The following is a 27,237-nucleotide window of genomic DNA, read 5'->3' as shown; positions in this document are numbered from 1 at the left end:
ACAGACAATCTCTAAGTGAATAGGAAATTGCATTAGATTTTGTTACTCCTACCATGGGAAGAAAACTCCAGAAAACATCAGGCCTCACTCTACAAGGGCTACAGCCACTACCACAGCTTTTATACGAGGAGTGGCTACCAAAGACATTTTAGAGGCTGCTACTTGGAGCTCCGTGCATACATTTGCCAAGCATTATAATCTGCCTTTATACTCCAGATCCCGAGCAGGTTTTGCCACTGCTGTTTTGCAAGGGATCTTAACTACACCATAATCTTTTTTCTCCTCCTCCCCCAGTTTGGCTATGGTATTCTACCCATTTGTAAGGACTGCAGATGCATCCTTGAAGGACATAGTACAGTTTTGTACCTACCATAAATGTAGATGTCCGATAGGAATGCATCTGCAGTCAGGATTACCCACCCACCTTCCCCTCTGTGGTACTCCTAGGGTATTTACCCATCTTGTAGCTGGCTGGGGGAATCTATTATGGTGTATTTGTTTGTATGTATGTACATACATGCTTATTTTTTGTTTGCTCTCTACTATTTGGAACCATTTGCATTATCCAAATTTAGCCTTCCTAGAGGGCACCTGGCATCTGGGGCAAGAAACACTGAGGAAAATGGCGTAGGCTGATGCCTTTATACCCGAATAACTGCAGCTATGACGTCGGGTGAAGTGCGACACCAGCCGAGGCCAGACCCAGACTTTGGAATCCGGCCGACCGAAGGGCTGCATGACGACAGGACAACCCATTTGTAAGGACTGCAGATGCATTCCTATCGGACATCTACATTTATGGTAGGTACAAAACTGTACTTTTTTTGGTCCCGCTTTTGCATACAAAATGCCGTCTGAGACTCCGACTACTCAATTAGCTAAAAAGCGCAAGGAAAAGGACAGACATTCGCGGCCCGTGGTTTCGGCTGAAACCACGGTTAGGCCAACCGCGAGTGTCTCTGTTTCGGCTGAAACGGAGTCCCCGGTTCTTCCTTCGGCCGAAAGCATGCCTCCGATAGCCGAGGCCTCACAGAGCATGGCTGAAACTGCTACTGAATTTACTGCTACAGAAGCAGGCACCCAGGATTTGTCAGACACTATTCCTTTAGACATATCTACCCCTGCACGTGGGGCTGCTAGACCCCCTGCTTCTATGTCTATCAAGGCTTTTGCCAGGGCTAAAGCAGCTAAATCTTCTAAGGCCTTACCTGCTAAAACTCCCTCACATAGGCCTACCTCTAGTTCCCAAATTCTCAGCCTGGCTGAGGATCTCATTTCTTTGATCAGGGGATCCCAACCTCACCCAGACAGGGCCTCTCAGCCCCCTCCCGATAAGAGGCCTAGGACTGAACCCCCGGAACCTTTCTCTACAGACTATTCCTCGGATGACTCAGACATTTCAGACCCTCAGGAAGGCCCATATTCTCCTTATGAGGATTCTGATGCAGAAAACTCCATTCCTTCTGCTTCTCCTCCTGAAGAATTTTCCTTTGGGGAAACCTTGCATGCTATGAGGGAACACTTGCAATGGCAGGGCCAGGATTTTTCAGATTCAAGGAAAAGGCTAAGGACTTTTTTACATTTACCACAGCATAGGCCTTTAGCCATTCCTCCAGTACTAACAGTTGTTGATGCATATAATGATGCCTGTACTGCCCCTGATTCTCTTCCTCCGGCCCCTGCCAAGCCTGACAGATATTACAGGGTCCCGGACAGACACTACCATTTGTATAAGGCTCCTGTTGCAGACCCTGAAACCATTTCACAGGGCCCTAAAGGTGTGGCAGCTGCCTCTGCCAAAACCCTCTTCCCTCTGAAAGGGAATCTAGAGCATTAGAGAGATGGGGTAAAAAGGTTTATACTTCTGCTACTCTTTCGGCCAGGGCCTTGAACTGTCAATTTCACATGATTCAGTACCAGGAATTTTTGTTAGACCAGCTAAATAAAAAACTGTCTTCTCCTGAACCTATAGACCGCAAGTCCCTTCAGGATTTGGTACATAACTCTCAGCAGGTCAGTAACCATTTCTTAAAATGTGGCTATGATGCACTGGAGGCTTCCTTTAGATCAGCTATGACTGGAACAGTGATTTTAAGGCATGCCTGGTTAAAAGAACAATCCTTACCAGATCATGTTAAGTCAAAACTCCTAGATGCTCCCATGGAGAAACAGTTTGTTTGGCTCCCCTGCACAGGAGGTTCTAAAGAAGGTGGAAGAAAAAGCAAAATCTGTCCAAACGGTCAAGGATTTCTTACAGGTCCAACCTCCGAGGTTTAGCAAAAATTGGCCTTCGAAGAATTGGTCCTTTCCAGACAACTTCAGAGTGCAGAGAGGCAGAAATAGACGCCCAAGAGGCAGAGGTCAATCTAGGGGTGCTTACAGGGGACGTCAGTGGCTGCCTACCAACCAGAGAAGTACTGCCACAGATTCAACTACAACCACTTCCACAGGGCAGACACAATGACTTGGCTCTGGTTCCGCCTACCAGGGAACAACTGCAAGCACCCTTGGGTGGAAAGCTAGCCTTATTTTCCGACAACTGGCATTACATTACAGGAGACAAATGGACTTTACAAACAATAGACAAGGGCTACAGGTTTCACTTCCACACTCTACCAAAAAAGAGAGGAATGCCAAACCTACCACCAAGCCAAAAAACAGACTCTCTAAGACAAATCAACAACTTAAGGATGAGAGCTATAGAAAAGGTACCACCTGTGGAACAAGGCCAAGGATTTTACTCCAGGCTTTTCCTTGTACCAAGAAAAGAAAATCAATGGAGACCTATTCTAGACTTGTCCGCACTGAACACATGCCTCATTGTTCCAAAATTCAAAATGCTGACCCTCCAGCAGCTTCTTCCCATGCTGGGCAAGGAGTCTTGGCTGGTGACTCTAGATCTCAAGGAGGCATACCTGCATGTCCCTATACGACCAGATTGCAGAAGACACCTCAGATTTCTTGCAGGATCAGAGCATTATCAATTCTCAGCATTGCCCTTTGGCTTATCTACTGCGCCCAGAGTATTCACGAAATGCCTGGCATCAGTAATTGCTCATTGCAGGCTTCAGGGAATTCAAATTTACCCATACCTGGACGACCGCCTAATACAGGCGGACAACAAGGAAAAATTAACAAAAGATTTGGAAAATGTCATACAACTGTTGCAAGCCTTGGGATACACAGTCAACATGCAAAAGTCAAGACTAGTACCATCCCAAAGTATAACATTCTTGGGTGCAGAACTGGATACATAAACTCAGATGGCTTTTCTCCCAGAAGAAAAACAAAAGCAACTACCAGTCTACTTCATGACATTAACAACACAAACTCAGCTTACTGCATGGAAAGTCCTGCAAGCCTTGGGTTACATGGCATCCTGCATAATATTGATTCCGCATGCCAGGCTGCATATGAGAAAGTTACAATGGTACCTAAGGAATGTATGGTCTCAACACAAGCACAGTCTAGAAGCCCAGATTCCAATAATTCCATGCCTGAAGCAAGAATTCCTGTGGTGGGCTCAGGCCTGTCAGTTGAACAGAGGATTGCCTTTCCACAAACCTCATCCAAGCCAGACCATCACCACGGACGCCTCAGACCTAGGCTGGGGGGGCACACATGGTGGACAAGTGTATACAAGGCCTAGGGACCCAAGACCAGCTGAATCTACACATAAATCTAAAGGAGATGCTGGCAGTGAAACATGTGATCCAGGCATTCAGACCACTCCAACAGGGTCATCTGCTGATAAGGACGGACATTACCACAGTCATGTGGTACATCAACAAATAGGGAGGTACACATTCATATCCTCTATGCCGGATGGCAATGGACCTGTGGAATGTGGCCCTGAATCTCAACATTCAACTTCAGGCCAGATTTGTACCAGGAAAAGAAAATTCTCTAGCAGACACCTTAAGCAGAACTACCACGGATGCTCAAGAATGGATGCTGCATCTAGATATCTTCAAAGCCATAACAAAGAATTGGGGACTACCAGAGATAGACTTGATGTCCTTCAAGGATGCATCTGCAGTCCTAACAAATGGGTTGTCCTGGCCTCAGGCAGCCCTTCGGTCGGCCGGATTCCAAAGTCTGGGTCTGGCCTCGGCTGATGTCGCACTTCACCCGACGTCATAGCTGCAGTTCTGCGGGTATAAAGGCATCAGCCAACACCATTTTCCTCAGTCTTTCTTGCCGCGTGGAGCCCGAAGCAGAAGCTGTTCGCAAGTGCCGGTCGGTCAGAACCAGAGATTGCTACTACCGAAGACTTCTAAAAAGCTAAGTACCCCGTTGGGGAGACTTTCTTGCCTCAGCCGATGTCAGAAAAAGTGAATAACTGTTTAACTTGTGGGAAACAAATACCTCGTACAGATTTCCACTCTTACTGCCTACCTTGTTTATGCCCAGACCACGACGTAGCAGCTTGTCTAGCCTGTGCTTCCTTCAACCGACGGACAATTAGACGTCGGTCGGAGTTTGCAGAGGAGTTTTTCGGCTCCGCTTTTGCTTATATCATGCCGTCGGAGACTCCGACTTCACAATTAACTAAAAAGCGTAAGAAGGACCGACACTCGCGGTCCGCGATTTCGGCCGAAACCGCGGTCAAGCCAACCGCGAGTGTCTCTGTTTTGGCCGAAACCGAGTCCGCGGTTCTTCCTTCGGCCGAAAGCATGCCTCCTCCTACCGAGGCCTCTTCCAGCATGGCTGAATCTGCTACGGAAAATCCACCTGCTCTTACAGTTTCTCAGGATTTATCAGATACTACCCCCTAGATGTATCTACTCCTGCACGTGGAGCTGCTAGGCCCCCTGCATCCATGTCAATTAAGACTTTTGCCAGGGATAAAGCAGCTAAATCTTCAAAGGCCGTGCCTGCTAAAGCCCCCTCTCTCAGGCCTAGCTCTAGTACTCAAATGCTTAGTCTAGCAGAGGATCTCATTTCTTTGATCAGGGGAACCCAGTCTCACCCTGACAGGGCCTCTCACCCACCTCCAGAGAAGAGGCTTAGAGCAGAGCCCCCTGAGCCAGTTTCTTCAGATTATTCCTCTGATGATTCAGAAAATACAAATCCTCCAGAGGGCCCTTATTCTCCATATGAGGACTCTGATGCAGAGGATTCCATACCTTCTGCCTCTCCTCCTGAGGAATTTTCTTTTGGGGAAACCTTGCATGCTATGAGGGAACAATTTCAGTGGCAGGGCCAGGATTTTTCAGACTCTAGGAAAAGGCTTAGGACCTTTTTACATTTACCACAGCATAGGCCTTTAGCTATTCCTCCAGTACTTACAGTTGTGGATGATGCATTTAATGATGCTTGTACTGCCCCTGACACACTGCCTCCGGCCCCTGCTAAGCCCGGCAGATACTACAGGGTTCCGGACACACATTATCATTTGTATAAGGCTCCTACTGCAGATCCTGAAACTATTTCACAGGGCCCCAAAGCTGTAGCAGCTGCCTCTGCCAAAAACCCCCTCCCCTCTGAAAGAGAATCTAGGGCATTGGAGAGATGGGGTAAAAAAGTTTTTACTTCTGCTACTCTTTCGGCTAGGGCCTTAAACTGTCAATTCCACATGATTCAGTATCAGGAATTTCTGTTACATCAGCTCACTAAAAAACTGTCCTCGCCTGAACCTTTAGACCGTAAGTCCCTTCAGGATTTGGTGCATTTAGACCGTAAGTCCCTTCAGGATTTGGTGCATAACACTCAGCAGGTCAGTAATCATTCCTTAAAATGCGGCTATGATGCACTGGAGGCTTCTTTTAGATCAGCTATGACTGGTACAGTGATCAGAAGGCATCCATGGTTAAAAGAGCAATCCTTACCAGACCATGTAAAGTCAAAGCTTCTAGATGCTCCCATGGAAAAGCACAGTTTGTTTGGTTCCCCTGCACAGCAAGTGTTGAAGAAGGTGGAAGAAAAAGCTAAATCTGTCCAGACAGTCAAGGATTTCTTACAGGTCCAGCCTTCGAGGTTTAGTAGGAACTGGCCTTCCAAGAATTGGTCCTTTCCAGACACCACCAGAGCACAGAGAAGCAGAAATAGACGCCCTAGAGGCAGAGGTCAATCCAGAGGTGCCTACAGGGACGCCAGTGGCAGCCTAACAGCCAGAGAACTACTGCCACAGATCCAGCCACTACCACTTCCACAGGACAATCACAGTGACTTGGCTCTGAAACCGCCTACCAGGGAACAACTGGCAGCACCCTTAGGCGGAAAGCTAGCCTTATTTTCAGAAAATTGGCATTACATTACAGGAGACAAATGGATTTTACAGACCATAGACAAAGGCTACAGGTTTCACTTCCATACTCTTCCAAGGAAGAGAGGAATGCCAAACCTACCTCCAAACCAAAGGACAAACGCTCTACAGCAAATAGACCACTTACTAAGGATGAGAGCTATAGAAAAGGTACCGGCTATGGAACAAGGACAAGGATTTTATTCAAGGCTTTTCCTAGTACCAAGAAAGGAAAACCAATGGAGACCTATCCTCGACCTGTCCGCTCTAAACACATATCTCATTGTTCCAAAATTCAAAATGCTGACCCTACAGCAACTTCTTCCCATGCTGGGCAAGGAGTCTTGGCTGGTGACTCTGGATCTCAAGGAGGCATACCTGCACGTCCCCATACGACCAAATTGCAGAAGATACCTCAGATTTCTTGCAGGATCAGAGCATTATCAATTCTCAGCATTGCCTTTGGCTTATCTACTGCCCAGAGTATTCACGAAATGCCTGGCATCAGTAATTGCTCATTGCAGGCTTCAGGGAATTCAAATTTATCCATACCTGGACGACTGCCTGTTACAAGCGGACAGCAAAGACAAATTAACAAAAGATTTGAAAGGTTATTCACCTGCTGCAAGCCCTGGGATACACAGTCAACACAAAAAAGTCTAGGCTGATACCATCCCAAAGGATAACCTTCCTGGGTGCAGAACTGGACACATCAAACCAGATGGCATTCCTCACAGCAGAAAAACAGAAGCAGCTACCACTCTATTTCATGGCATTAACAACGCAGAACCAGCTTACAGCAAGGAAAGTCCTGCAAGCCCTGGGTTACATGGCATCCTGCATAATATTAATTCCACATGCCAGACTACATATGAGGATGTTGCAATGGTACCTGAGGAATTTATGGTCTCAGCACAAGCACAGCCTAGAAACCCAAATTCCAATAATTCCATGCCTGAAGCAAGAATTCCAGTGGTGGGCCCAGGCCTGTCAATTGAACAAAGGGCTGCCCTTCCACAGGCCTCACCCAAGCCAGACTATCACCACGGACGCCTCGGACCTCGGTTGGGGGGCACACATGGTGGACAAGTGCATACAAGGCTTATGGACTCAAGACCAGATGAACCTACACATAAATCAAAAGAGATGCTGGCAGTAAAACAGGCAATTCAGACATTCAGACCATTTCTTCAACAGGGTCATTTGCTGATAAGGACGGACAACACCACAGTTATGTGGTATATCAACAAACAGGGAGGCACACATTCATATTCTCTATGCCGGATGGCAATGGACCTCTGGAATGTGGCCCTGAGCCTCAACATTCAGCTCCAAGCCATATTTGTGCCAGGAAAAGAAAATATACTAGCAGACATATTAAGCAGAACCACCACGGATGCCCACGAATGGATGCTGCATCCAGACATCTTCAAAACCATCACAAGGAAATGGGGACTACCAGAAATAGACCTGTTCGCATCCCCACACAACCACCAATTGAAAAAATTCTGCACAAGGACATACCACCCACTTGCTTGGAAGGTGGACTCCCTATCCTTCAGTTGGGAAAACCTGACAGCATATGCATTCCCACCTCTTCCTTTGATGCACAAAGTGCTACTGAAGATCAAAGATCATCACCCGAGGATCATCTTGATAGCTCCAGATTGGCCGAGGCAACATTGGTACCCGCTACTGAGGAGTATGTCCCAGGAACACGCATGGCCTCTACCCCTACTACCTCTACTGCTAACACAGAACAACTTCAAAATCCTGCATCCAAACTTGAAAACACTGCAGCTAGCTGCTTGGAACATTACATAAGGAAAAATAACCCAGATTTATCTCAAAGGGTTAAAGACATTATCTTGGAGGCTCGCAGACCCTCAACAAGGAAAACTTATTCAGCAAATTGGAAAAGATATCTCATTTGGAGTGCAACAAAAGGAGTAGATGCATCATTGGCAAACATAGCTAACATCCTGGAATACTTAGCAGAGCTTTTCCACAATGGTCTGTGTTACTCCTCCATTAAGATTCATGCATCAGCAATTTCAGCAGAATACAACATGGATCCTCCAGTCTTTTCTCAACCTCTACTCAGGCAGTTTCTCAGAGGAATTAAAAATGTAAAGCCACCAAGGAAACCACCATTGCCTACATGGGACTTGAACTTTGTGTTAGAAAAGTTGACACTCCTCCCTTTTGAACCAGCAGCAACAGCAGAATTACAGTACTTGTCTTGGAAAACTGCATTTCTGCTTGCAATCACTTCAGCTAGAAGGGTTTCTGAATTACAGGCATTAATGGCAGTACAGCCCTTACCTATCTTCCATCAGGATAGTGTCCATGAGAACTAATCCTACCTTTATGCCAAATGTGTGGTCTCCAGGGTATCATTAAACCAAGCAATACACCTACCAACATTCTTCCCCAACCTGCAGAACAGGGGGGAAAGATTGCTGCATACCTTGGATGTACACAGACAATTGCGCTACTACCTGGACAGAACCAAGAGCAATAGAAAAACTGACCAGCTTCTGGTAGCATATGCAACAGGAATGGAAGGAAAAGCAATTTCAAAACAATCTCAAAATGGATAGGAAATTGCATTAGATTTTGTTACTCTTTTCATGGAAAGGCAACTCCAGAAAACATCAGACCTCACTCCACAAGGGCTACAGCCACTACTACAGCTTTCTTACGAGGAGTGGCTACCAAAGACATTTTAGAGGCTGCTACTTGGAGCTCCGTGCATACATTTGCCAAGCATTATCTACCTTTATACTCCAGATCCCGAGCAGGTTTTGCCACTGCTGTTTTGCAAGGGATCTTAACTACACCATAAACTCTTAGTGCCTCCTCCCCCAGTTTGGCTATGGTATTTTACCCATTTGTTAGGACTGCAGATGCATCCTTGAAGGACATAGTACAGTTTTGTACCTACCATAAATGTAGATGTCCGAGAGGTATGCATCTGCAGTCAGGATTACCCACCCTCCTTCCCCTCTGTGGTACTCCTAGGGTATTTGCCCATCTTGTAGCTAGCTGGGGGAATCTATTATGGTGTATTTGTTTGTATATATGTATTTACATGTTTATTTCTATTTGCTCTCTATTGTTTGGAAACATTTGCATTGATCCAAATTTAGCCTTCCTAGAGGGCACCTGGCATCTGGGGCAAGAATCACTGAGGAAAATGGCGTCGGCTGATGCCTTTATACCCGCAGAACTGCAGCTATGACGTCGGGTGAAGTGCGACATCAGCAGAGGCCAGACCCAGACTTTGGAATCCGGTCGACCGAAGGGCTGCCTGAGGCCAGGACAACCCATTTGTTAGGACTGCAGATGCATACCTCTCGGACATCTACATTTATGGTAGGTACAAAACTGTACTTTCGCCTCCCCACACAACCACCAATTGAAGAAATTCTGCACAAGAGCATACCACCCACTTGCTTGGAGGGTGGACTCCCTTTCCTTCAGCTGGAAAAACCTGACAGCATATGCATTTCCACCTCTTCCTTTGATGTACAAAGTTCTACTGAAGATCAGAGAGGATCAGCCAAGGGTAATCCTGATAGCTCCAGACTGGCCGAGGCAACATTGGTACCCGCTACTGAGAAGCATGTCTCGGACACACGCATGGCTTCTACCTCTATGTTCTTTACTTCTAACACAGAACAACTACAAGATCCTACATCCAAACTTGAAAACACTGCAGCTAGCTGCTTGGAATATTGCATAAAACAAAATAACCCAGGTTCATCTCAGAGGGTTAAGGACATTATCCTGGAGGCACGCAGACCCTCCACAAGGAAAACTTATTCAGCCAAGTGGAAAAGATATCTCATTTGGAGTGCAGCAAAGGGAGAAAATGTGTCATTGGCAAGCATAGCACACATCCTGGAATATTTAGCAGAACTGTTCCACAATGGCCTGTCTTACTCCTCCATTAAGATTCATGTATCAGCAATTTCAGCACAATACAACATGGATCCTCCTGTCTTCTCTCATCCTCTACTCAGGCAGTTCTTGAGAGGAATTAAAAATGTAAAACCTCCAAGGAAACCACCTTTTACTTACATGGGATCTCAACTTTGTGCTGGAAAATTAACACTTGCCCCTTTTGAACCAGCAGCAACATCAGAATTACAGTTCTTGTCTTGGAAAACTGCTTTCCTGCTAGCAATCACTTCAGCAAGAAGGGTATCTGAGTTACAGGCATTAATGGCAGTACAGCCCTTCCTTATCTTCCATCAGGATAGAGTCTCTCTGAGAACTAACCCTACCTTTATGCCAAAAGTGGTCTCCAGAGTATCATTGAACCAAGCGATTCATTTACCTACATTCTTCCCCAACCCACAGGACAGGGGGGAAAGACTGCTACATACCTTGGATGTGCACAGACAATTACGCTACTATCTGGACAGAACTAAGACCAGCAGAAAAACTGACCAGCTTCTGGTAGCATATGCAACAGGAATGAAAGGAAAAGCAATTTCAAAACGGACAATCTCAAAATGGATAGGAAATTGCATTCGGTTTTGTTACTCTTTTCATGGAAAGACAACTCCTGAAAATCAGACCTCATTCCACAAGAGCTACAGCCACCACTACAGCTTTCCTACGAGGAGTGGCTACCAAAGGCATTTTAGAAGCTGCTACTTGGAGCTCCGTGCATACATTTGCCAAGCATTATAATCTTCCCTTATACTCTAGATCCCGAGCAGGTTTTGCAACTGCTGTTTTGCAAGGGATCTTAACTACACCATCTTTATCTTAGTGCCTCCTCCCCCAGTTTGGCTATGGTATTCTACCCATATGTTAGGACTGCAGATGCATCCTTGAAGGACATAGTACAGTTTTGTACCTACCATAAATGTAGATGTCCGATAGGTATGCATCTGCAGTCAGGATTACCCACCCTCCTTCCCCTCTGTGGTATTCCTAGGGTATTTACCCCTCTTTTAGCTACCTGGGGGAATCTATTATGGTGTATTTGTTTGTATATATGTATATATATATATATATATATATATTTATATTGTTTGCTCTCTACTGTTTGGAATTATTTGCATTTATCCAAATTTAGCCTTCCTAGAGGGCACCTGGCATCTGGGGCAAGAAACAGAGGAAAATGGCATTGGCTGATGCCTTTATACCCAATAAACAGCAGCTGTGATGTCGGGTGAAGTGCGACATCAGCCGAGGCCAGACCCAGACTTTGGAATCCGGCCGACCGAAGGGCTGCCTGAGGCAGGACAACCCATATGTTAGGACTGCAGATGCATACCTATCGGACATCTACATTTATGGTAGGTACAAAACTGTACTTTCTTATCCTGGAAGAGATCCTTGTTAGTGGCCATTAAGTCGGCTAGGAGGGTTTGAGATTCGAGCTTTGTCTGCCGTACCTCCTTACTTGATCTTCCATAAGGACAGGGTTTCTCTCCACATGAACCCTTCCTTCTTACCAAAAGTGCTTCTGAGGCAAACATTAATCAAACAATTAACCTGCCTGTTTTCTTTCCATATTTTCAGAACAAGGGCAAATATAAGCTGCATTTGCTAGATGTTCATAGCTTTGTTTTTATTTACACAGAACAAAGCCCTTCAGTAATCTGACCAGTTATTTGTGTCCTTTTCTGAACCCTTTCTGGGCAAAGCCATCTCCAAGGTTTCCTTAGCTAGATGGATTACACAATGTGTCTTGCAACTTTGTAAAGACAAAGGGCTGTCCCAGCCTGGTCCTGTTAAAGCTCATTCTACCAGATCTATGGCGACTTCTGCTGCATTTTTGGTCTAGGGTTCCACTGGATGACTTTTGTGCGGCAGCAAACTGGGCAAGGTCACATACCTTCATTTGTCATAAGCTGGATTTGATCTCCAGCGGGAGAGCATCCTTCGGCTCTGTGTTGCTCAGGAATATCCTTCCATGAGGGCCTCCCAGGAGTTTATGTAGCTGGGGTCTGTCCCACAGGTTGCAGATAAAATTAAGTTAACTATTTCAGATAAGTTATGTACTTACCATAACGTTCCATCTGAGTAGTAAACATCATTTTTCTGCAACCGTCCCACCCTCTTTCCCCCGAACCTGTTCGGGGTGTATTATATAGTTGAGTTGCTAACTGGTTGAGTAGTGGCAAACTCTATTTGAGGGAAGGTAGGAGATGGTGATGGGTTATGGGTAAGGGGGGCTTGGAGCTCGGAGCAGATGCTTGAAAAGTTGCCGGCTTGGATCAGATACAGATCCGAATAGCCACTGTTGCAGAAAAATGAAGTGTACCCACTCAGATGGAACATTATGGTAAGTACATAACTTCTTTTTTTTTTTTTTTGCCCCATGTCATGGTGATCATCGGTATCTTAGAAATATGGGGAATGTTGTATAGACTTACTGAAGTTTTTCCCAACTCTGACTTCCCTATATGAAACTGTATGACTTGTAAGTCGTAAATTGCTTGGGTGCAAGGGACTAATTTATCCCTGGAAAACTGCAGCTGTTTCTTAGGCATGTAGTCCATAGCTGTGGTATCTCAAAGAATTTTCTTTACTCTGAAGTATGTTGCCAGACTTAGTATCTGTAAGTAGCACTGATTTTGGGACTGCATGTTGGGGAGGGAGAAGTGCCGTGAAACATAGTACTCCTAAAAATGCTTTAGGTAGTCTTACATCGAGTTTCAGTATTGCTATGTTTAGGGTTTAGAATGAAATGTCTGTTCTGTCAATATTTTGTAGTTTCTTAGCATTAAGTTTTATACATAGTACCATAGAGGTGAAACCATTTTGTTTTTTATGTGCTTTAATAGTCAGAAGCTGCTTTGGTAGATCCATGGAACAGGAAAATTAGTTTAAACATTTTTATGGTACTTGTATAATCCTTAAGTAATCCTGTTTCATGACTGAATAGTCAATGTGGGAAGAATCCTGCTCCTAATGAGGTCAGAATCCGGCTCCTAATGTGGTCAGCCCAAAAACTATTAAAAACCAGAAGATGCTGTTAAGGCATCCACATTTATGCAGCACTGATTTGTACCTTTTTAGGTAGTTATATTTAGATAAATGTTAGCTTTAGATTTAAACGCGACTAACTTAATCTGAAGATTTTCCATATTGTGATTAAGATTTTGATTTTTTTCAATTACTGGAATAAATCATGTATACAATTTATCAGAGTATGGTTTTCTTGGTATTTCCCTGGCGTTGGCTTCTGTCATACTTAGTCAGATGTAGGCTTTTTTTTTTACCTAGAAAATGGTGGAAACCTACAGAAAAAAACTTTCAGAACTGTCTTTGTAATAAACCAACGCTTTTCCAAATTCTAGTTGGAAGTAGACAATAAGATTAACAAAAAGTAACATTACTCTTAACTGTTCAAAAACCTTTATGCTGAATATGCCTGTTCATGGTTGTCCATTTATACATGTATTTTATTAGCTGGTAGTCTGGTCTGGTGCACAACACTACTACCTTGACTAACCACTTCGAGTCTGGGCTGTTTTGTTTTTGTGCCTTAGTAAGCATATTAATATTGTACATGTGATATTCTGATACCCACAAGTAACTCCTTTAAGAATCACTAGCAAAGAATAACTATACAACTGAGAGCCTTACTTCATCGCCAGGAATGTGTAATGTTTGCATCCTTGTGGTGCAGTTGTACAGGGAATGTATGTTTAAAGGGAGTGGGGACTGACGTTTGTGCTGTGGTACTGTTGGCGTAGAGTCCAGACATGAAAGTAGTGTTGAAAAGCTCTTCTGTTGGTTCACTTCATTGTTGTGCTGGATTGAAGACTTGTGTTCACTGAATTTCTTAGCTTATTAAAGTGGCCCTTAATACCCCCTCTTTCTTCAGCACTGAACTAAGCTTAGACTTGTGCATTCTTTGGGAAATCATCTTTTGTTGTACATGTGTTTAATGTATAAACAGTAACTTTTTTTATGTGGGTGTAGCCACAGGTGAATGAAGTTCCAAGAGAAGTGGAAACACAGTCTACCCCACCTGTTGCAGCTGCTGAAGAAAAAAGCTTGCCTGCCCAAGAAGAGGTAGAAGAAACATGGGAGGAAAAGGAAGACAGACTAGATGCAGAGTATGTCAAACCAGAGACTGTTTTGAATGCAGACCAGAAGTATAAATATAAAGAAGGTATGTATGAAAAGGGATGTGAAAAGATCTTAGTTAAGCATGCTATTATGTTGCTAGTTTTGAAGGCATTTAGATGGTTTAGCTGGTTGGGTTGGTTCTCAGTTCACCCAGAGATTTACTTCTTTCCAGTTTTAAATATCTACTACCAGATGTTACTCAAGTTGTCATGCAGATGTCCTATTCTCGTAGTATTCTGCCTATGGGTTTACTCATCTAGTCTCGTGTGTACGGCCATTATTCAAAATATTTCAGTCCCTCCAAGGTGTGAGATGTCTAACGTGGCTGAGCGTATCTTGGCCATAAAGGTGACATTGGCATGCACCAGCCCTCAGAACTTCAGCTGCCATTCGTACGCCACGTGATCCTCTTGTTTCTCTGTTGCAGTCATCACACTTAGGTTATCTACCTGTGGGTAGCCCTCAGCTGGCCTGAATACCAGTCTCTTGGGATTTCTGCGTCTGATGCTGTTGCCTCTTCCATGACGTCAGGCAGTTGGGTATAAAACATGCAGCCGATGCCATTGCATCAGCTTTTCTTGCTGAGCAGGAGCCCGAAACAGCAGTTCACAAGTGCCGGTCGGCCGCTGTCTGAAGTTTTCGTTACTCTAGTTTCAAACCTGAAGTCTTCTAAAGCTATGTACCCCAATAGGTATCATTTTTTCTTGCTCTAACAGATGTCAGAAAAAGTTAACAATTGTCTTGCCTGTGGAAAGCAAGTAACTCAAATTCTCATTCTTACTGTGTCACCTGTTTAGTCCCAGACCACAACGTTCTTTGCTGTCAGTTTTGTACCTTGTTCAACACCCAAACTATTCTTTGTCTAGCTGTCTTTGTCACTAAATTCTTTCACACTCGTTCTCTGTATTCCAAAAAGGGTTCGATGAGCCATCCGACTACCGATCTTCTGAAAAAAAAGTAAGGATAAAGACAGACCGCATACGTCCAAAACTGCCGATGACCCTTCCATTAAGCTAGTCGCCAGTCCACTGGTACTCAGTGAGGTGCTTTTGCAGCCCCTGATACCTGCTTCTACAGATTCACAGACCTCTACTGAGACCAATTTGGAGTCCAATATGCAGCAAGATGCTTAGAGTCTGGAACCTGCGGAGGTCTCTACCTTTAATGGGTCCGGAGCTGCTGTGCAGGCATCAGCTTCTGAGGGTGTATTCAGACCTTCCGATGTTCGTATTTAACTGACTACTTACTTTCTGATTAAAACTAGCGAATTTCCCAGGCCCGGAGTTTGCACTACGCTTGGGAAACGACTACCAAAGTGCATTCTCAAGCTCTCATGCCACAGAAACTAATGCTTAGAATGGCTGAAGATCTTACTACTTTTATTAGGGGAAGCCAGCCTTCCCCCTCTAAGAGACAAAAAATTGATTTTTCCTTCTGATTCTACAGACCATGAGCCCGATGATTGAGCCCTCTGATTACCCGGACATACCCTTATCTACCTATGAGAATTCAGATGCAGAGGATTCCATTCCATCTACCCCCAGACCCCCCCCTCCCCCCCGAGGATTTTTCTTTCAGTGAAGCCTTGCGTACCTTAAGGGAACATTTCTGCTGGGAATGCTAGGACTACCCACAGTCCAAAAAGAGACTCAAGGAATTTAGACTTGCCTCAGCACAGGCCTCTAGCTATACCCCCTATTCTAGAGATTATAGATGTCTTCATGGAATCCAGTCTTAGCCCTGATATTTTACCACCAGCTCCCAGAAAGCCCGACAGGTACTACAGAGTACCTGACTCTCACAAATTTCTATTTAAAAATCCCACTGCGGATCCAGAGACCATTTCCCAGGGACCTAAAGGTATTAAGGCTACTGCAGCCAAAAAACATACCCTTTCGGACAGGTATTCTATGTCTTTAGACAGATGGGGAAAGAAGGTATGTACCTCTGCAACCCTTGACATCAGGGCTTTAAATTGCTAATTTCACATGTTGAAGTACCAGCAGCATATTATGGAACTAATTAAACCAAAAATGTTTCATGATTGTTCAGAAAATAGATTTACAAGAATTAATGCATTCTGCAAACCAAGTTGGTAAACCTACTTTGCAGTGTGCTAGACCATGTCAAAGCAAAATTACTAGATGCTCCATTAAACCACGAATTATTGTTTGGCACAAAAGCAGAAGTTGTTCTTAAAGATGGAGGAAAAAGCTAAATCTATGCAAACTGTTATTTCCTACAGGTGCAACCACCTAGATTCAGTAGGCATTGGCCTTCAAAATAACTGGTCTTTTCCAGTCCCTCCCAGAGCTCCAGTCCAAACCCAGGGGCAACAGACTACAGTCTCAGGGTATGCACAGATCTAAACAATAGAGTGCTCCCACCTCTAAAACAGGGAGTGGTAAGCCACCCCCTTATGGAAAAAGTTCACAGTGACTTGCTCATCCTGCCCAGCCATGCCCAAATGCTTGCACCTCTAGGAGGAAAACTCGCCGGCATGCAAAAAGCTGGGAGCACATTACCCAGGACTGACTGGTCTTAAACATTGTATCTCAGGGATACAGATTCTACTTCCACCCAATGCCAGCTGCAGAGTTGTTGCCAGACATTCCTCTAAACCAGTGGGCAGAGGCCCAAAAGCAAGTACTTTCTCTTCTCAGTATCAGGGCTATTCATCCTGTTGCAGCAGTGGAAAGGGGAAAGGGTTTCTAATCCAGACTGTTCCTGGTGCCCAGAAAAGAGAACTCTTGGAGCCCTATCCTGGGTCTGTCAGTTCTAAACACCTTTCTGCTGGTACCAAAGTTCAAAATGCATACACTCCAACAGCTGCTTCCTATGCTAGACAAGGGACTCCTAGCTGATCACCCTAAACTTAAAAGAAGCTCATCTGCGCATCCCCATAAGGGAATCCTGCAGGAAATACCTACGTTTCAGGGCAGGCTCTATGCACTGTCAGTTCTCTGCACTTCCATTTGGCTTAACTACTGTGCCCAGCATATTCGCAAACTGCCTGGCTCCAGCCATTGCATACTGCAGGCAGAAAAACATTCAAATTTACCCATACTTCGACAATTGCCTGATTCAGGCGGACAGCCAGGAATTGCTGCTTCAGCACCTGATGTTTGTAGAGAGACTCCCAACTTATCTGAGGTATACTATCAACGAAAATAAATCACATCTGTTACCCAAGATTGTATTCCTGGGAGCAAGCTTTAACGCAACTTCCCAGATGGCATTCCTCACTCCAGAAAAGCAGGTTTATTTGAGAAATGACTTCAAATTATTGGCCACCCAAACCCAGCTATCTGCAAGAAATACTGCAAGCACTAGGGTTCATGGCCTCATGCATCCTCCTAAGTCCATATGCAAGATTGCATATGAGGAAATTTCAGTGGTACTCGTGTCATCATTCTCAGGACCTGGAAGTAATGATTCCTATCATTTCTTGCCTAAGGACAGAGTTCTTTGGTGGGCAGAGGCTTGCCAACCACAACACGGGACTTCCTTTCACTCAACCCCTTGCCGCCAAAACCCTGACGACACTTATCAGACTATGCGTGAGGGGGCTCGCATGGCAGGCAAATGCATTCAAGGCAAATTGAGCCGAAGACGAATGCAACTGTATATCCGTCAAAAAGAAATGTTATCTGTACAGAATGCACTGACAGCCTTCAAATACCTTGTACGTCTAGGACAACTCTTGATGGACAACAACACGGATGTTTTGTGTTTCACTGCTGCAGTCATCACATTTGGGTTATCTGCTTGCAGTAGCCCTCAGTTGGCCTGATTAACAAAGTCTTGGTCCTGCGTTGGTTGCTGTCTTCCGTGACGCCAGGGGTATAAAACATGCAGCCGATGCCATTACATCAGTCTTTCTTGCCGTGCGATGCCCGAAGCACTTTGCAAGTGCCAGTCAGCAGACTCTTGAAATTTTCATTTGAGTTTCACAACTGAAGTCTTGAACTAAAAGCCAAGTACCCTGTTGGGGAAACTTTTTTGCTCTAAACCAATGTCAGTAAAAGTAAATTGCATTACTTGTGGAAAACAAATACCTTATAAAGGTTTTCATTTGTACTGTATTCCTTGCCTAGGACCTAACCATGACTTACCTCGCTGTTGGTTTTGCCCCTTATTTAAACCATGAGCTATCCACTGGTATATTTACACTTCTAAATGTTTTGGTGCTCGGTTCAATTATCCTGATACGTCTTCGGTAAGCCATACGACTACAGACATTCTGAAAAAAATGCAAGATAAAAACAGGCTGTCTAGGTCCAAAGCTGCTGATGAAGCTTGACTTAAGCCAGTCGTCAGTTTGCCGGTACTCAGTGAGGCGTTTTCTCAGCCCCTGATACCAGACAGGCTGTCTAGGTCCAAAGCTGCTGATGACTCTTATCCTAAGCCAGTCGCCAGTTTGCCGGTACTCGGTGAGGCGCTTTCGCAGCCCCTGATACCCGCTACTTCAGATTTGCAGGCCTCTACTGAGACCTATTCGGGATTCGGTATGCCGCGAGATGCTTCAACTGTGGAACTTGTAGATCTCTACCTTGGATATGTCCGTGTGCAGGCACTGGCTTCTGAGGGTGTATTCAGGACTACTGACTTATGTATTAAACCAGCGCCATCTTCAAGGCCTAAAACTTGAACCATGCCTAGAAAACTGACGCCCAGACTGCATGGTTAAGACTCTATGCCTAAAAAACAAATAAGAATGGCTGAAGACCTTATTACTTTAATCAGGGGAAGCCAGCCTTCCCCCTCTAAGAGACGTAGGACTGAGTTTGCTTATACTTCTGACCAGGATTCTGAATTTTCTTTAAGGATTCTGATGCTTAGGACTCTATTCCATCTGCCCCCCACAGGGGATTTCTCTTTTGGTGAAACCTTGCATACTCTCAGGGAGCTTTTTTGTTGGGAATGTCAGGATTTCTGATTCTAACAAGAGGCTTAGGGATTTCTTACTCCTGCCCCAGCACAGGCCTTTAGCCATACCTCCTGTACTAGACATCGTTGATGCCTTTTCGGAATCTAGCTTGGCCCCTGACTCTCTACCTCCTGCTCCCAGAAAACCTGATGGATATTACAGGGTCTCTGACGCTCAAGTTCCTTTTTAAAACTCGTACTGCGGATCTTGAGACCATTTCACTGGGACCCAAAATCATTAAAGCTACTGCTGCCAAAAATCCTACCCCCTCTGATAGAGACTCCATGGAGCTGGATAGATGGGGTAAGAAAGTATACGCATCTGCAACTTTGGCCATTAGGGCCTTAAACTGCCAGTTTCATATGTTAAAGTATCAGCAGCATGTTATTGGATTGCTTAAACAGAAAATGACTATTCCTGATTGTGCTTTAAATAAGGATTTACAGGATTTACTGCATTCAGCTGAACAAGTTGGAAAACCTACTTTGCAATGTAGTTTTGATTCACTAGAAGCATCTTGCAGGGCTGCTGTAACTGGGTCTGTACTTAGGCTTGCTTGGCTTAAGGAGCAGTCCTTGCCAGATCATATTAAAGCAAAATTATTGGATGCTCCCTTAAACCAGGACCACCTGTTTGGCAACAAGGCAGAAATAGTTCTTAAAAAGATGGAGGAAAATGCTAAATCTATGCAAACTGGTAGAGACTTTTTAAAAGTACAACCTCCAAGGTTTAGTAGGCATTGGCATTCCAAAAATAGGTAGTTTCCTGACTCTTCCATACCTTGTCAGTCCAAACCTTATCCAGCAGAGCTCCCAGGCTTCATTCCCAGGGTACACACAGGACTAAGCAGTGGGGAGGGGTCTCCACTTCCAAATCTGGGAGTAATAAAACTCCCCCTATAGTAAACTGTCTCAATGACTACTTTTTAAAACTTCCAAGCACTTCTCAACTGACTGCCCCTTTGGGGGGCAAAGATTGCTCTTCATGCAAAGAACTGGGAACTCATTACCCAGGATAAATGGGTTTTAAATAGTGTCCCAGGGATACAGATTTCACTTCCACACATTACCAACACCTAGCGGGTGGCCCGATCTACCCCCAAATCAGTGGGCAGAGGCCCAAAAGCAAGTACTTTCTCTTAAGCATGGGGGGCTATTCAGTTGATACCAGAAGAGGAAAAATGACAAAGTTTGCACTAGAGACTTTCCTGGTACCCAGAAAAGACCATTCATGGCACCCTATCCTGGACCTGTCTACTCTAAACACCTTTTTGGTGATTCCAAAGTTCAAGATGCTGACTCTTCAGTTGCTTCCCATGCTAGGCAATGATGCCTGGTTGGCAACACTAGATTTAAAGAAAACATACCTGCACATCCCAATCAGGAAATCTTGCAGAAGATACTTGCGTTTCAAAGCAGGCTACACCCACTATCAGTTCTCTGCACTGCCCTTTGGCTTATCTGCTGTGCCCAGGGTATTCAAAAGTGCCTAGCTCCAGTCATTGCATTTTGCAGGCAAATAAATATTCAAATATACCCATACCTGGACGATTGTCTAATCCAAACAGAATGCCAGGACTTAATTTTGAATCATCTGGCCTTTGTACAAAGGGTGCTAACTTGTCTGGGGTACGCCATAAACGAAAGCAAATCACACCTGGTACCTGTCAAAATATATTCCTGGGAGCAAGCTTGAATACAACTTCACAGATGGCTTTCCTCACGCCAGAGAAACAAATTCATTTGACAACCTACTTCAAACCAAATGGCCACAAAAACCTTGCTATCTGCCAAGGCAAATACTACAAGCTTTGGGGTTCATGGTGGTCTCAATTCTTCTAATTACATATGCAAGACTGCATATGAGGAAACTACAGTGGTATCTAAAAAGCCTATGGTGTCAACATTCTCAGGATCTAGAAGCAGCGATTCCTATCATACCTTGCCTACGCCTAGAGTTTTTGGTGGCAGAGGCCTTCCACTAAAACAAGGGACCACCACTCACACTACCCCCTGCCGCCCAGCCCTAACATATGCATCAGACTATGCATGGGGGGGCTCACCTGGCAGGGAAGTGCATTCAGGGTAGATGGAACCAAAGTCAAATGCACCTGCATATCCATCAAAAATTTTTTAGCTGTACAGAATGCTCTGACAGCCTTAAAGGACCACATTCTTCCAGGACAATTAATGTTAAAGGCGGACAACACTAATGTACATAAGCAGGGGGGTACACATTTTTACCCCCTCTGCAGACTAGCCATGACGTTGTGGAACTCAGCCTTGAGCTACCAAGTGCATCTACAAGCTCAATTCCTGCCAGGAAAATGAAATACACTGGCAGACTAAGCAGAAACCTCATGAACCCACACGAGTGGAAACTGGAGTAAAGGATTTTCAACTTGTTGACAAGCATGGGGGAGCCCTGATATCGACTGGCTTGCTTCCCCCCACAACTATCAGTTGGACAAATTTTGCACAAGGGCTCCCCACAGACAAGCTTGGGAAGTGGATGCTCTGTTCTTCAGCTGGAAAAACTTATCAGTTTATGCCTTTCCTCCTCTGCTTGTGCTCCCCAAAGTACTATTAAAGATCAAACAAGACAAACCAAGGACGATTTTGATTGCACCAGACTGGCCACGCCAACACTGGTGTAGCCACTCTTGCGCAGAGTCACTGTTGGCCCCATGGCCCCTACCTCAGACTGCTACCCTATTGTCTCAGCAGGAGAACCAGATTCTGCACCTTCAGCTTCAAACACTGAACCTAGCAGCCTGGCTAATTACCTAATCTCTCCTTTACCATCCGTCAGTAAACCAGTGATGGATATCATTTTAGAGGCAAGGAGGCCTAGTACTAGAAAATCTTATGCTGAAAAATGGAAAAGATTCTGTGCTTGGGAACCAATCTCCAGGGATGAGCACAGCAGCGCTCAATTTACCTCAAATTTTACAATACTTAACTGAAATGCTTCACAAGGGCCTGTCTTTTTTTCCTCCATTAAAATCCACTTCTCAGCCATTTCAGTTAATTATAACACAGAACCTCCCCTCTAATCTCATCCACTGCTGAAGCAGTTCCTCAGAGGGGCCAAAAATTTGAGATCACCCAGGAGAGCTCTAACCCCAGCCTGGGACCTTAACTTTGTCTTGGAGAAACTCACTACCTCCTTTCGAGACAGCTGCTAATGCAGACTTAAAATTTCTTTCTTGGGAAAACAACTTTCCTTTTAGCAATCACTTCAGCTAGAAGGGTATCTGAATTACAGGCCCTCATGGCAGTGGAGCCTTTCATCATCTTTCATGCGGACAGGGTGTCCCTCAGAACCAATCCATCCTTCATGCCCAAGGTGATATTTAGTTTGGCTCTTAATCGGTTCATTCATTTGCCAACCTTTCCCCAATCCGCACAATAAAGGGGAACGGATGCTGCATTCCTTAGATGTGCACAGACAACTTGGATTCTACTTGGACAGGACTAAACCTCAGAGGAAATCTGAACTGCTGGTGGCATTTGCTGCATGGGCAGAGGGGAAGGCTATTTCAAAGCAAACCATTTCTAAATGGATAAGCCATTGCATTCATTTCTGCTTATAAGCAGTATGGAAAAAAATATCCCCCAGGGGATCAGCCCTCACTCCACCAGGGCAGCATCTACCTCTACAGCCTTTCTCAGAGGCGTCCCTACCAGGGACATCCTAGAAGCTGCTACCTGGAGTTCTGTACATACTTTCACCAAGCATTATCATTTGCCAATTTTCTCTTAATCCAGAGCTGGCTTTGCCCCTGCAGTCTGAGAGCCTTATAGCTGGTCCTATTGCTATCGAAATTCCTCCTCCCAACCATAGCTTTGGGAATCTACCCAAATGTAATGACTGCAATAGTGAAACATGAAGAACATAGTACAGTTGTGTGATATTTAGTTTGGCTCTTAATCAGTCACTGTTGGCCCCATGGCCCCTACCTCAGACTGCTACCCTATTGTCTCAGCAGGAGAACCAGATTCTGCACCTTCAGCTTCAAACACTGAACCTAGCAGCCTGGCTAATTACCTAATCTCTCCTTTACCATCCGTCAGTAAACCAGTGATGGATATCATTTTAGAGGCAAGGAGGCCTAGTACTAGAAACATGTAGATGTTCAAGTGTATTCACTATTGCAGTCCTGGTTTCCCTCCCTCCAGCCCCCTAACTTATTTTCGCTATACCTATACTTTCCTTTACTATGCTTTAAAGCTTTTTTTTTTGTATTTGCTTTTTTGTTGGAGGTATATCTTTGTACTTTTATATTTAATTGCTTCCCATTAGGGGGGCACCTGACATTTGGGGAAAGAAAAACTGATGTAATGGCATCTGCTGCATGTTTTATACTACTGACGACCTGACGTCATGAAAGAAGGGACAGCAACCGGCGCAGGACCCAAGGCTTTTTTTAATCAGGCCGACTGAGGGCTACCTGCAAGCAGATAACCCAAATGTAATGACTGCAACAGTGAATACACTCAACATTTATATTTATGGTAAGTGTACACAACTGTACTTTTCTGTTGTCACAGAAATTCATAATTATTCTTTTAAACCAGCCTTTGTTGAGAGGTAATCCAGACCAGCTCAACCCAAGACCAAGGGATCTTGGAAGAGGCAACAATTTTTTCAGACTCCCGAACAAACTCTGCTTCCTAATCCCTTTCCAGACAAGCCAGTGTCCATCAACTACCTGGATCCCATTGATGTCCTTCAAGGATGCATCTGCAGTCATAACATATGGGTTGTCCTGCCTCAGGCAGCCCTTCAGTCGGCCGGATTCCAAAGTCTGGGTCTGGCTTCGGCTGATGTCGCACTTCACCCGACGTCATAGCTCCTGGGGTATAAAGGCATCAGCCGACGCCATTTTCCTCAGTCTTTCTTGCCGCGTGGTGCCCGAAGCAGAAGCTGTTCAAGTGCCGGTCGGTCAGATCCAGAGATTTCAGCTACCGAAGACATCTAAAAAAGCCAAGTACCCCGTTGGGGACTCTTTCTTGCCTCAACCGATGTCAGACAAAGTAAATAATTGTTTAACTTGTGGGAAACAAATACCTCATAAGGATTTCCACTCTTACTGCTTTCCTTGCTTAGGCCCAGACCACGACGTATCAGCTTGTTTAGCCTGTGCTTCCTTCAACCGACCGACACTTAGACGTCGGTCTGAGTTTGCTGAAGAGTTTTTTGGCTCCGCTTTTGCATAGAAAATGCCGTCTGAGACTCCGACTACACATTTAGCTAAAAAACGCAAGGAAAAGGACCGACATTCGCGGCCCGCGGTTTCAGCTGAAACCACGGTTAGGCCTACCGCGAGTGTCTCTGTTTCGGCTGAAACCGAGACCTCTGTTCTCCCTTCGGCCGAAAGCATGCCTCCAACAACCAAGGCCACACAGGCCCCGGCTGAGTCGGCTACAGAAATTCCTACTGAAGAAGCAGGCACACAAGATTTGTCCGACATTATTCCTTTGGACATCTCTACTTCTGCACGTGGGGCAGCTAGACCCCCTGCTTCTATGTCTATCAAGGCCTTCTCCAGGCCTAAAGCAGCTAAACTTTCCAAGGCCTTACCTACAAAAGCTCCCTCTCACAGACCTACCTCAAGTTCTCAGATTTTCAGCCTTGCTGAGGACCTTATTTCTCTGATCAAGGGATCCCAACCTCACCCAGACAGGGCCTCACAACCCCCTCCTGAAAAGAGGCCTAGGACTGAACTCCCTGAACCTCTTTCCTCTGACTATTCCTCAGATGGTTCAGATTTATCTGACCATCAGGAAGGACCATACTCACCTTATGAGGATTCTGATGCAGAAGACTCCATTCCTTCTGCCTCCCCTCCAGAAGAATTTTCATTTGGGGGAACTCTACACTCAATGAGGGAATACTTCCAATGGCAGGGTCAGGATTTTTCTGATTCTAGGAAAAGGCTAAGGACTTTTTTACACTTACCACAGCATAGGCCTTTAGCCATACCACCTGTACTATCAGTTGTTGATGATGCATACAATGATGCCAGTACTGCCCCTGATTCTCTTCTCCCGGCCCCTGACAAACCTGACAGATACTACAGGGTCCCGGATTCTCACTACCAGTTGTATAAGGCCCATGCTGCAGACCCAGAAACCATTTCTCAGGGCCCTAAAGGTGTTGCAGCTGCCTCTGCCAAAAACCCCCTACCCTCTGAAAGAGAATCAAGAGCATTAGAGAGATGGGGTAAAAAGGTTTATACATCTGCTACTCTTTCTGCCAGGGCTTTAAACTGTCAATTTCACATGATACAGTACCAGGAATTTTGTTAGATCAGCTGAATAAAAAGCTGTAATCTCCTGAACCTTTAGACCGTAAGTCCCTTCAGGATTTGGTACACAACTCTCAGCAGGTCAGTAATCATTTCTTCAAATGTGGCTATGATGCACTGGAGGCTTCATTTAGATCGGCTATGACTGGAGCAGTGATTCGAAGGTATGCCTGGCTAAAAGAACAATCCTTGCCAGACCATGTTAAGTCTAAACTCCTAGATGCCCCTATGGAGAAACAAAGTTTATTTGGCTCCCCTGCACAGGAGGTTCTAAAGAAAGTGGAAGAAAAAGCAAAATCTGTCCAAACAGTCAAGGATTTTCTGCAGGTCCAACCTCAGAGGTTCAGCAGAAATTGGCCTTCAAAGAATTGGTCCTTTCCAGACACCTCCAGAGCACAGAGAGGCAGAAATAGACGCCCAAGAGGCAGAGGCCAATCAAGGGGTGCCTACAGGGGTCGTCAATGGCAACCTGCCAACCAGAGAAGTGCCGCCACAGCTGCGACTGCAACCACTTCCACAGGACAGACACAATGACTTGGCTGTGATTCCGCCTACCAGGGAACAACTGGAAGCACCCTTGGGCGGAAAGCTAGCTTTATTTTCAAAAAACTGGCATTGCATTACAGGAGACAAATGGACTTTGCAAACAATAGACAAAGGCTACAGGTTTCACTTCCACACTCTACCAAAAAAGCGAGGAATGCCAAACCTTCCACCAAGCCTGAAATCAGAGGCTCTAAAACAAATCAGCTTACTAAGGATGAGAGCAATAGAAAAGGTGCCATCTATAGAACAAGGCCACAGATTTTACTCCAGACTATTCCTTGTACCAAGAAAAGAAAATCAATGGAGGCCTATTTTCGACTTGTCCGCACTGAACACATCTCATTGTTCCAAAATTCAAGATGCTGACCCTACAGCAACTTCTTCCCATGTTGGGCAAGGAGTCTTGGCTGGTGACTCGAGATCTCAAGGAGGCATACCTGCACGTCCCTATACGACCAGATTGCAGAAGACACCTCAGATTTCTTGCAGGATCAGAGCATTATCAATTCTCAGCATTGCCCTTTGGCTTATCTACTGCGCCCAGAGTATTCACGAAATGCCTGGCATCAGTAATTGCATATTGCAGGCTTCAGGGAATTCAAATCTACCCATACCTGGACAACTGCCTAATACAAGCGGACACCAAGACAAAAATAATAAAGTATTTGGCCTATGTCATACAACTGCTGCAAGCCTTGGGATACACAGTCAACATACAAAAGTCAAGACTAGTGCCATCCCAAAGGATAACATTTTTGGGTGCAGAACTGGACACACTAACTCAGATGGCTTTTCTCTCGGAAGAAAAACAAAAGCAACTACCAGTCTACTTCATGGCATTAACAAGACAAACTCAGCTTACTGCAAGGAAAGTCCTGCAGGCCCTGGGATACATGGCATCCTGCATAATCTTGGTCCCACATGCCAGGCTGCATATGAGAAAATTACAATGGTACCTAAGGAATGTATGGTCTCAACACAGACACAGTCTAGAAGCCCTGATACCAATCATTCCATGCCTGAAAAAAGAATTCCTGTGGTGGGCTCAGGCCTGCCAGATCAACAGAGGATTGCCTTTCCACAAACCACATCCAA

The 27,237-nt window shown here is 45.0% G+C and overlaps 1 protein-coding gene across 1 annotated transcript in view; it reads left to right on the top strand.

The window, feature by feature from the left end:
• The window catches only part of LOC122801252 (eukaryotic translation initiation factor 4 gamma 1-like), a 2,968,223-nt gene that overhangs the window by 1,224,175 nt on the left and 1,716,811 nt on the right, over positions 1 to 27,237 (top strand). The window contains exon 12 of the mRNA XM_044070804.1: positions 14,204 to 14,396. Within this exon, the coding sequence (XP_043926739.1) occupies positions 14,204 to 14,396 (193 nt within the window). The remainder of the gene's footprint in view (positions 1 to 14,203; positions 14,397 to 27,237) is intronic.

Source organism: Protopterus annectens, chromosome 4.part1 (genome assembly GCF_019279795.1).
Source record: "Protopterus annectens isolate FY-2018-M chromosome 4.part1, PAN1.0, whole genome shotgun sequence".
Lineage (NCBI taxonomy): Eukaryota > Metazoa > Chordata > Ceratodontiformes > Protopteridae > Protopterus > Protopterus annectens.
Note: the sequence above shows the minus strand (reverse complement) of the source record. Positions and strands in the feature narration are given on the sequence as shown.